The sequence below is a fragment of the Eucalyptus grandis genome, chromosome 1, assembly GCF_016545825.1.
Source record: "Eucalyptus grandis isolate ANBG69807.140 chromosome 1, ASM1654582v1, whole genome shotgun sequence".
Classification (NCBI taxonomy): domain Eukaryota; kingdom Viridiplantae; phylum Streptophyta; class Magnoliopsida; order Myrtales; family Myrtaceae; genus Eucalyptus; species Eucalyptus grandis.
Window position 1 is genome coordinate 22,791,571 of NC_052612.1, and position 12,180 is coordinate 22,803,750.

General features: G+C 39.7%; 2 protein-coding genes across 2 annotated transcripts; both read left to right on the forward strand.

Annotated features, from left to right (window-relative positions):
• Positions 1-2,538: 2,538 nt before the first annotated feature.
• On the forward strand, positions 2,539-4,623 carry LOC104435448. Its single transcript, XM_039317867.1, has one exon. It carries the CDS (start codon positions 2,539-2,541, stop codon positions 4,621-4,623), a length of 2,085 nt encoding a protein of 694 aa, XP_039173801.1.
• A 5,189-nt stretch (positions 4,624-9,812) lies between these two features.
• Positions 9,813-11,963, forward strand: LOC104435447. The gene has a single exon (XM_010048199.2). It carries the CDS (start codon positions 9,813-9,815, stop codon positions 11,961-11,963), a length of 2,151 nt encoding a protein of 716 aa, XP_010046501.2.
• The last annotated feature ends 217 nt before the right edge of the window (positions 11,964-12,180 follow it).

The window sequence follows — 12,180 nt, forward strand, 5'->3', positions numbered from 1 at the left end:
AAAAAGAAAAAAGAAAAAAGAACCTGTTGGAACCTGAAACTGACCCTGGAACCTGTGACAAGGTAGGTTTCAGGTTCTTGGTTCTGACGGGAAGGTTTCAGGTTCCAAAAAATGAGGAACCTGTACCCAAGGATAGGTTCCAGGTTCCAGACGGAACCGAATCGGAACCGAGAATCTCTCACCCCTAGTCCACATCACATGCCACTTAGGCCGGCCATTAATGATTAAACACCACATTAGTGATTTTTGGTGACAATTGGCGGAAAAGACTACATTGAAATATGGCCTAAAAGTTTATGACTACATTGGCATAACCAAAACGTAGGTCAGATTAAGTGGAATAATTACTTGTTGACAAGAAAATTATGATAATTGTAATTGCATTATAAGACAAGCTAATCAAATCTTTGGCAAATATATATTTTTTGTCAATTCTAAATGCATCAAAATTTTCAAATAAGGAGAAGAAAAAAGTGTAAGAAATAATTTAAAATATGGGGCCTACAAGAGATATTGTGGTCAGTTAAAGGTAAAAGAGGATGTCGGAAATCAAAAAATAGATACCATGAGCCTTTATGTGTTTATCCTTTTCACATAATTGCTCATTTAAATAGTAAACCTAACATGCTTATTTATATTTGAGTTGACACAAATAAAATAGGAGAGAGTTCGATTTCTAGAGTCAAGGGCCATTAAGTGGTTTGGAAAAAGGAGAGGCGAATGAGGTAATTTATAATTAATACCATTTATGTATTAATACATAATAATTATTTTGACTATATTTTTTAATTTTGATCTTTGTTGAAAATTAAATTTAAAATATTTTTGAATTTTATATGCAATGTGCCTCATTCATAAGAAGTACCTAGTTTTCTATATATGGTACCACCTTCTATTAATATGTTTTATAATTAATGCGAGACATTTGTCTACGTGGGACCCTTATGGTAAAGTTCATAAGGATAGTTGCATTGGCCCTCCCTAACCTTTTCACTTATAAATAACAATGCTGGGACAAAGACAATAGGATTGCCATAACTTTTGTATGGAACTCACCTAACTACCATAACTATTTTCTTTTTTTCGTTCACTTTAGGTGCACATCGGAGTGTCATTTGTAGCAAATATGCTACATGAATTTTTTCTTTTTTCTTTTTGTTAATTTTCCATTTTGTGTTGATTTTTTTATTTTTGAATTTTTTTATTAATTGTTCATGTCAACACCAATAGTGCCATGTAGAATGACCAACATCCACGTCGGATTTTCAGATGAGGCATTTCATCAATGACACTTAAGTGATTGATCTTTCAAATTTATAGCACTCCAATGAGCAAAAAAAAAAAAGTTATGGCTCGAGCGCTGTATGAAAGTTATGACACTTCTGGTGTACTTACCTCACAATTAATAATGACATGTGGTTTTCAATCAATGTACAAATTCAATTAGCTTTCTAATTCAACCAACATTCAATTAGCGTTCAAGAAACATGCAAATCTAATCAGCGTTCTAATTCAATCAATCATGGCCTTCCATCCCCAAATAGTAGGTAGTCAAGAGAACTATTAAGACCTTTTAGAAAATGCTAAGTGCTAGTGTAATTGGTTTTAATTGTAGCTAGGAGGTTCACTTGCATCTACTTGAGTTCCCCTATGATAATAGCTATTAGCGAAGAATCGGCATGACTCTATTCTAATGTTACATGAGTTGTTATAGAGAGACTTTGGATTGCACAAAGTCAGACCGAAGTCTTATGTAGATAAGAGGCCACAACCTTTAGAGTTTGAAATTAGAAATAAGTTTTTACCGAAAGTTTCACCAATGAAAGGAGTAGCTTGGAATTGAAGCAATCAACTCGATGCATTGGGATCGCTTCAACTTGGAGTAAGCCTTTATCATCCCCTTTTAACTACTTTGCATCATTACTTGTTATAGCAAGTCAAATAGGCAATCCCTATATTCCACATGAATCGCGTTAGGTTGGTGATGCGTGTGCCAAAAATGGGAGAATCATCAAACAAAATTTGAAATCATAGTGATTAGAGTGAAGTTCACAGGATGCTTAATTTGAGTAGTGATTGAGAAACAAAAATTTAACACTTGGCCTATATATTCTTATCTTCTCAACTAAAGCATATTATACTCATGCTAGTACGAATACTGGACCAAACTTTGCCGCTTTACTTCTCCCTCGGGCAAATGCAAATGATTGCTTGACAATTATGCATTTAAAAGTGGTGTTGTGAGCATAACATCATGGATGTTTTGAATAGCACACTGTTTTCTAATTCCTTGTAAAGTTATGCAAGGTAAATAGGTGCTTCTGAACTAGATTCCTATATTTTTCGACCAAAAGAAAAGAACAAACTTAGATTCCTATCCCAAGTGAGTGCTTATAAAATGGCAGTTCTGAAGACGATGGAGGTAAATTCAAGGCTAATGCTGTTTTGCCTTACTTTGTCCTCTCCATATATAATCCTAAGCGTGACCGCTCTTCGATACGACGTCGACCTTTCGGTGCCAACAGTTCAAGTTCAACCATGGGGATTTGGCTGCTCACCCAAAACATTCGTGCAATGTGGAAGGAGTGGGAGTTGCGGTTGCTCATCCTCCTTAGCTTGTTCGTCCAGTTGACCCTCGCGAGTTTGGGTAGCAAGAGGAAAACCAGTTCCACGTACTGGGTCCAATTTGTGGTCTGGACGACCTACCTATTGGCCGACTCCATCGCAATCCTCACGCTCGGCGTCCTCTCGAACCGCCTGGCCAACATCAAGGAAATGAAGGGGACGTTGGATCCAAAGAGCCAGATTACAGCGTTCTGGGCGCCGTTTCTTCTCCTCCACTTGGGCGGGCCCGACACAATCACCGCTTATGCCCTGGCGGACAACGAGCTATGGCTGAGGCAGTTGGCGCGGTTTTGCGTCAAGCTAGGACTAGCGTCTTACATTTACTTCATGGCCTTGTCGGGGTCTGCACTGTCCATATTGGCGCAGGGTATGATCCTGGTGGGGTTCATCAAATATGCAGAGAGGACATTGTGTATGTACTTAGCGAGCAGCAGTCGACTTCGAGATTTGTTGCAGCCGGTTCCCAAAATAGGTCCCGTGTACTCTAGGAAAATGGAGCAGTACGCTCTGAAGAAAGAGGAAGGTTACCGGGTCAGAACTGAAGAGGTCACAGAGATTGAGGATTTCTCAGTGTATATCGGTCAAGCCTACGAAGAAGAAAAAGCCAGGACTCTGGTCCAAGCCTATGAGTTGTTCAAGATCTTCAAGCTTCTCTTCATGGGCCTGGTCCTCAACTCTGGCGACCTCAAGGCCAGTAAGCGCGTGTTCATGGATCCGGGCATGAATTCGAAGAAGGCTTTCGAGATCGTGGAGATCGAGCTTGGGTTCATGTACGATCTGCTTTACACCAAGGTGCCGCTGTTGAACCGTGCTTGGGGCATCATTCGGTGGATCATCAATCTCTCGGTGCCGTGTACCGTGTTGGTATTACTCGTCTTACAAGATAGGAAGAGTTACGCTAAAGTTGACGTCCGTATAACTTTCTTGCTTTTAAGTGTGACTATACTTTTAGAGATTTACTCGCTTCTTCAAGCATTTTCATCCGATTGGGTCGACCGCTGGCTGCTTCAGAGACCCAGGGGATCCACAATTTCGTCTGCCGTCGGTTTTCTCCGGTTCTTGCCAAACCAAAGATGGGAGCATTCCGTGGCCCAGCTTAGCTTCTTGAGATTAATCATTGGGAAGAGAAACAGGATCTTCCAAAAGTGCGCAAGGCTCAAGTTAGACGAGAAGGTGGGGAATAATTTCAACATCACTTACAGAGAGTTTAAGATGAACAGCAAAGAATGGATCCTCAGTCACTTGAGGGAATTGCCGGAAGAGAGGAGGTTGGTGACTCTCAAGGAGGAGGTGAGCCGACTACTGAAGGTGTCAAACCTCGGTCATCTGACATGGAGTGTGGAAGCGGTGGGGTTCGAGCAAAGCATCATCATCTGGCATATCGCCACTGAGCTCTGTCACTATGAGGACCGTGACAGGATGAAGGACGAAATGTCGGAATACGTCACAGAATTCAAGATGAGTAAGTTGGTCTCTCGGTACATGCTCTATCTTTTAGTATTCCATCCTTCCAAGTTGCCAATGGTGATTGGAGAGATTCGATACCAAGACACTTTGGTCGACGCTCAGAAGTTCTTTGAGGACCGGAAAGAGGACACGAAAAAGGCACCCCCTTCGGGTCGTTGCGGCTGCAACAAAGCACACAAGTCAAGAGAGTCGCGCCATCTGTGCAAAGTCTACCGTCTTCTTCTCCAAATGAGAACTGACCTCCCCCCACATAAGTTGCGTGCAGACAAAAGCACGTCAGTGCTGTTTGACGCGTTCCATCTCGCATGCCAGTTAATGGAAGACGACAGGAAATGGAACGCGATCAGCAGGTTCTGGGCAAAGATGCTGATATGCTCGGTTCGCGAAACCAAAGGGTACGAACACTGTGACAGCCTGAGCAAAGGAGGAGAGCTTCTCAGCCATATATGGCTTCTCATGGCACATCTCGGCATAGTGCAAACAGTCCACCCTCCCGGAGGAGACTGCATTACCAAACTGATCGTGAAGTAGAACTTTCAGGTGAAATGTGTCTTTTGGTTAAACTGAAGTTATTTGAGTAAGATACATAAGTTGAGCTCATCATGTAAAGATGGTGAGGGAGTTTATTTCGCTGTTTCGTTGTGCTTGGAGTGTCAGGAAATAATTAATCTGTGTATCAGTAGTGCACCAGATGCATTTCACTGAAACCCAGCCAAACTAGGATGGATAACATGAGTCCCTTTAAAGGGGTCGGTAACTTTCGATCTATTGGCAATTAGTAACTCCTTACCGTAATCAATTTTCACTCTGATTTGGTAAGTTTTTAATTTTGAGAAAGTATGTGTCTCTCTGCGAGACTGAGAATCGTAATTTTTTTAGAGTGATTTCTAAGTTTCAATTAAGAAAAGTAACTTTCGATCTATCAAAATTACTAGCTAACTTGTCCACTTGGTTAACAAAATTTTACCTAGATAAAATTCAAGTTCAGGGCCCATTTTCACCTATATTACTTCTAGATACAACTTTTTCTAAAAAAATTATAATAAAAAGAAAAGATGAGTACTATGAAAGTCTCAAAACTTGTTGTGGAAATGCATCTTAAAGTTTCTAAAAAGTGTAATCAAGTTCTAAATTTTATTCAATTAGAGCAATCAAGTACTTATGTTAACTCCGTCCAATTAGAGTGACAAAAAATGCTAGTGTGGAATTTTTATATATAATTCAAACTCATCATAATAAAGAGTCAAACTTTAAGAAAAAGGCCAACATAATAAAAAATTTAAAAAATAAGTAAAATATAACATGAGGAGACTACGAGTGATTGGTACTAATGTGGGCAATTCCTACTCTGGAATTGGGAACTGCTCATTAGTTTTATGGACCCACCTGAGAATCAAACTGGTCAAAATGTCTCCACATATATTGAAAATTCCACGTAAATATTTGCATTACTGAAATTGGATGGAGTTAACGAAAATACTTGATAGCATTAATTGGATGAATTTTTAGACTTAATTGCACTTTTTGAAGTGTTCAAGACTCAATTGGACAAACATGGAGCATCATTTGAAGTGGATTGTGAATGGAGAGAAAGTGAGACGCTATCTCGCCAAGTTTGCATCTTCGCCCTCCAAAAGATGATATTCTGTCGAAAGTTCTTTGGATAAATTGGGTTTTGCATTTTAGCCCCTTGGGCCTGCTTCTTTGGCCCATTTACGTAGTTGGGTTTAATGGCCCATCCAATTTGGAGACCCAGAATTGTACTTAATTGAATGGAGAGATTTACTCAAAACCTCCGAACTTTTGCATCATTGTGCGATAGCCTCAAACTTTAAGAAGTTACTCAAAATTGCAATGCATGAATGTAGTAGAATTAATCAAACAATAGAGGAATCCAATCCACATGAGACAACATTCAAAAGACACAAATCTAATGCTGACAATACATTTCAAGACAAGGAAACAAGGATGAATCTAGCCCAATCAATTTGAAACCAGGCAATTGACCTTGTGTAAGAAAACTAAGCAAACTGGCGAATCTAATCCCAATCATGACAACACGCGATCCAATTAGCATGCACCTTTACAACAACGTTAAATTTCATGATGATGAACAGATAATAATTAATGGGATAAGAACGGTAGGAGCGACATAACTTCTTCTTTTTTCCGCTCACTTAAGTGCTACATTGGGTAAAATCAATCATTTAAGTACCACTTTTGGCAAATCGTCCTACATGGATATCTTTTTCAATTTCCTATTTTGGCGTGGATTTTGTGGTAAGGCAAATCGCAAATGACATTCGAGTGATCGATTTTTTAAACTTATGGCATTCAAGTAAGCACCGCGCAAACGTTATGACACTATTAATATACTTATTCAAAAAAGGCACATATATGTGTCTGTTAAATGAGTGATTATTCAAATAATTAGAAAAAATTATCAATTTAGTCTTATACCTTTCATACGAATATCAATTCAATTTTAACTTTCTGATTTTGTCAATATAGTCCTACACATTTGCGCAATATTCAAATATAGTATTTCTTGCAAATTGTGATGTGGAAATCAACAAATTGTCCATATCAGCATGCCACTTAGGACAGCTGGTAATGACTAAACCCCACATTAGTGATTTTTGTTGACAATTGGCGGGAAAGACTACGTTGAAATATGACCTAAAAGTTTATGACTACATTGGCATAACCAAAAATAGGTCTAATTAAGTGGAATAATTACTTGTTGACAATAAAATTATGATAATTGTAATTGCATTATAAGACAATCTAATCAAATCTTTGGCAACTATTTTTTTTTTGTCAATTTTGAATGCATCAAAATTTTCAAAAAAGGAGAAGAAAAAAAATATACGAAATAATTTTAAATATGGGACCTGCAAGAGATATTGTGGTCAGTTTAAGGTCAAAGAGGATGTCGAAAGTCAAAAAATAGATACCACGAGCCTTTATGTGTTTATCCTTTCCACATAATTGCTCATTTAAATGGTAAACCTAACATACTTATTTATATTTGAGTTGACACAAATAAAATAGGAGACTTAGATTCTAGAGTCAAGAGCCATATGGTGGTTTGGAAAAAGGAGAGGCGAATGAGGTAATTTACAATTAACACAATTTATGTATTAATACATAATAATTGTTTTGATTATATTTTTTAATTTTGGTCTTTGTTGAAAATTACATTTACAATATTTTTGAATTTTATATGCAATGTGCCTCATTCATAAGATGTACCTAGTTTTATATATACGGTACCACCTTCTATTAATATGTTTTATAAATAATTAATTAATTAATGCGAGACATTTGTCTACGTGGGACCCTTATGGTAAAGTTCATAAGGATAGCTGCATTGGCCCTCCTTAACCTTTTCACTTATAAATAACAATGCTGGGATAAAGACAGTAGGATTGCCATAACTTTTGTATAGATCTCACCTGAATACCATAATTTTTTTTTCACCACTTTAGGTGCACATCGGAGTGTCATTCGCATCAAATCATCCTACACAAATTTTTCTTTTTTTGTTAATTTTCCATTTTGTGTTGATTTTTTATTTTTGATTATTTTATTAATTGTTCATGTTAGCACCAACAGTGTAATGTAAGACAACTAATATCCACGTCGGATTTTCCGATGAGGTATTTCACTAATGGCACTTAGGTAATCAATCTTTCAAATTTATAGTACTCAAATGAGCAAACACAAAGTTATGGCTCAAGCGCTGTATGAAATTATGGCACTTCTAGTGTACTTATTTCACAATTAATAATTACATGTGGTTTTCAATCAGTGTACAAATTCTAAGCTTTCTGATTCAACCAACGTGTAAGTTTGATCAGCGTTCTATTCAAGAAACATGCAAATCTAATCAGCGTTCTAATTCAATCAATCATGGTCTTCCATCCCCAAATAGTAGGTAGTCAAGAGAACTATTCAAACCTTTTAGAAAATGATAAGTGCTAGTGTAATTGGTTTTAATTGTAGTTAAGAGGTTCACTTACATCTAGTTGAGTTCCCCTGTGATAATAGCTATTAGCGAAGAATCGGCATGACTCTATTCTAATGTCACATGAGTTGTTATGGAGAGAATTTGGACTGCACAAAGTCAGACCAAAGTCTTATGTAGATAGATAAGAGGCCACAACCTTTTAGAGTTTGAAATTAGATATAAGTTTTCCCTGAAAGTTTCAACCAATGAAAGGAGTAGCTTGGAATCAAAGCAATCAACTTGATACATTGGGATCACTTCAACTTGGAGTAAGCCTTTATCATCCTCTTTTAACTTCTTCATATCATTACTTGTTATAGCAAGTAAAATAGGCAATCCCTATATTCCACATGAATCGCGTTAGGTTGGTGATGCGTGTGCCAAAAATGGGAGAATCATCAGACAAAATTTGAAATCATAGTGATTAGAGTGAAGTTCACATGATGCTTAATTTGAGTAGTGATCGAGAAACAAAAATTTAACACTTGGCCTATATATTCTTATCTTCTCAACTAAAGCATATTATACTCATGCTAGTACGAATACTGGACCAAACTCTGCCGCTTTACTTCTCCCTCGGGCAAATGCAAAGGATTGCTTGACAATTATGCATTCAAAAGTGGTATTGTGAGCATAACATCATGGATGTTTTGAATAACGCACTATTTTCTAATTCCTTGTAAAGTTATGCAAGGTAAATAGGTGCTTCTGAACTAGATTCCTCTCTTTTCGATCAAAAGAAATAATTTTAAAAAAAAAACAAACTTAGATTCCTATCCCAAGTGAATGCTTATGAAATGGCAGTTCTGAAGATGATGGTGGTAAATTCAAGGCTAATGCTATTTTGCCTTACTTTGTCCTCTCCATATATAATCCTAAGTGTGACCGCTCTTTGATACGGTGCCGGATAGTTGCGCCTTTCGTCTAATGTCACATGAGTTGTTAGAGAGGAACTTTGGACTACACAAAGTCAAGACCGAAATCTTGTGCAGAGAAGTAGCTTTGACCTTTAGAGTTTCAGCTTAGAGATCATGTTTTCCAAAAAGTTTAACCAATGAAAGGAGTAGCTTGGAATCAAAGTAATCAACTTAATGCATTAGGATTGCTTCAACATAGAGTGAGCATTTATCGCTCTCTTTTGGCCTTTTTGTGTGTCTTTACTTTGGCATGGCAAGCCAAATAAGAGATTTATATATTCCACATGAATCATGTGAAGCTGGTGATGCGCGCCGAATAGAGTGTGAAAATGATAGTGATTAGAGTGAAGTTCATAGGATTCCAATTTGAGTAGTGATTGAGAAACCAAATTTTAACACTTGGCCTATATTCCGATCTTCTCAATTAAAGCAGATTATACTTATGCTAGTATGAATGTCGGAATCTGATTTTGTTGCTTTTCTTTGCCGTTGGGAAAATATGGGGAATTGCCTGAAAATTATGCATCTAAAAGTGATGTCACGAGTGCCGTGTTGTGGATGTTTTGGAAAGCGCATTGCTTTTGCGTTTCTTGTAATGTAATGCAGGGTAAAGAGGTGCTTCTGAATTTGATTCCTATACCAAAATTAATGCTTATAAGATGCTGAGGCAAATTTGAGACTAATGCTGTTTTGCCTTGCTTTATCCTCTCCATAGATTATCCTAATTTTGACTGCTCTTTGAGAAGGCGCCTCGTATCACGCCTTTAGGTGCCGACATTTTGAGTTCAACCATGAGATTTTGGCTGCTCGTCCGAATCACTCGTGAACTGTGGAAGGAGTGGGAGCTGCGGTTGCTCATCCTCCTCAGCTTGTTTGTCCAGTTGAGCCTTGCGACTCAAGGCAGCAGGAGGAAATCCATCTACAAGAGCAGCAACCAATTCCTGGTCTGGACGTTGTACCTATTGGCCGAGTCCATCGCAATCGTAACACTTGGTGTCCTTTCGAACCGCTTGGCCAACATCCAGGAAACGAAGGGGACATTCGATCCGAAGAGCCAGATCACAGCATTTTGGGCGTCGTTCCTTCTCCTCCACTTGGGCGGGCCCGACACGATCACCGCATTTGCCCTGGCAGACAACGAGCTATGGTCAAGGCAGTTGGCGCGGCTTTGCGTCGAGGTAGGGCTAGCGTGTTACATTTACTATATTGCCTTGTCGGGGTCTGCGTTATCGATGATAGCCAAGGGTATGATCCTGGTGGGGTTCATCAAATATGCCGAGAGGGCATTGTGTTTGTATTTGGCGAGCAAAGATCGATTTCGAGATTCGATGCGTTCTCTACCCAATTGCGGTCCCATATACCCTAGGAGAATTGAGCAGTATTTTCTGAAGAGAGAGGAAGGTTACCAGGTCGGAGTCGATGAGGTCATAGAATTTTCGGCGCCAGAGAGCCTCTCAGTGAGCGGTCAAGCCTCCGATGAAAAGACTCTGCTCAAAGCCTATGAGTTGTTCAACATCTTCAAGCTTCTCTTCGTGGGCCTGATCCTCAACTCTGGCAACCTGGCCACCAGTAAGCGCATTTTCATGGACCAGAACATGGATTCAGTGACTGCCTTCGGGATTGTCGAGATCGAGCTCGGGTTCATGTATGACCTGCTCTACACTAAGGCGCTGTTGCTGAACTGTGTTTGGGGCATCATCCGTTGGGTCATTGGTCTTTCGGTGCCCTGTGCCGTGTTGTTATTATTCTCCTTACAGGATAAGAAGGATTACCCCAAAGTTGACATCTGTATAACTTTTTTGCTTGTAAGTGTGACTATACTTTTAGAGATTTACTCGCTTCTTCTGGTGATTTCATCCGATTGGGTTGACCGCTGGCGGCTTCAGAAACCCGAGAGATCTATGATTTCGTCCGCCATCACTTCTCTCCGGTTCTTCCCAAATAAAAGATGGTCGAATTCTGTGGCCCAGTTCAGCCTCTTGGAATTTTCTATCAGGAAAGGAAGCAGGATCGTCCCCAAGTATCAGTTGCTCACCAAGTTCGACATGAAGGTGGAAAAGAACTTCTATATCGGTCACAAAGAGTTCAAGAACAATGTCAAAGGATGGATCTTCGATCACATGAAAAAAACGGTCGACGGTCTGGAATTGACCCACAGATCGAAGAGCATGTTGGAGAGTATTAAGTTGAGGGCAAGCGATATACTGAAGAAGTCAAACTACAACAAAGAGCTGGCGTGGAGTGTGAACAAGGAGTTTGACGAGAGCATCCTCATCTGGCACATCGCCACTGAGCTCTGTTACTACAAGGACCGCGGCAATAAGCATGGCGAAATCTCGGAAGACCTCGTGAGCTTCAAGATGAGTAAGCTGGTTTCTAGGTACATGCTCTATCTTTTAGTGTTCCATCCTTCCATGTTGACGACAGGGATAGGGGTGCAACAATACGAAGACACTTTGGTCGATGCTCAGACGTTCCTCGAAGAAAAGCAAGCGGTTTTGCCGAAGAAGGAAGGCCGCAGCTTATCCTTCAGGAACAAGGCACATGACCACACTGATGATTACGGCTGCAGCAATGCGCACAAGTCAAGAGAATCACAAGATCTATGCGAAGTCTGTCATATTCTGCTCAGAGTGAGAACTGACCCTCACCTGCCCGCTTGGAAGATGCGGGGAGACAAAAGCATGTCGGTGCTGTTTGACGCATGCTTTCTTGCGTACCAGTTGAATGATATCCCCAGGAAATGGGACATGATCGGCCAGTTCTGGGCGAGCATGCTGATGTCTGCGGCTTGCCAAAGCAAAGGCTACGAACACTGTGAGAGCCTGAGCAGAGGAGGAGAGCTTCTCAGCCAGGTTTGGCTTCTCATGGCGCATGTCGGCATAGCGCTGCCAGAACAAACTCCCAGAGCAAGACGCATCACCAAACTGGTCTTGAACTAGAAGTTCGTGTGGAATGTGTCTTTCGGTTAATTTAATGTTACCTGAGTAAGATAAATAAGTTAAGTTCGTCATCTTGAGATGGCGAGGGACTTTAATTCCATATTTTTGTACTTGGAGTTGTCAGGAAATAATGAAACTATGTACCAGTTGTTCACCAGAGGCATTACACTGAAGCCAAGCAAACTGGGATGGAAAATCTGAGTCCCTCATAGTGATT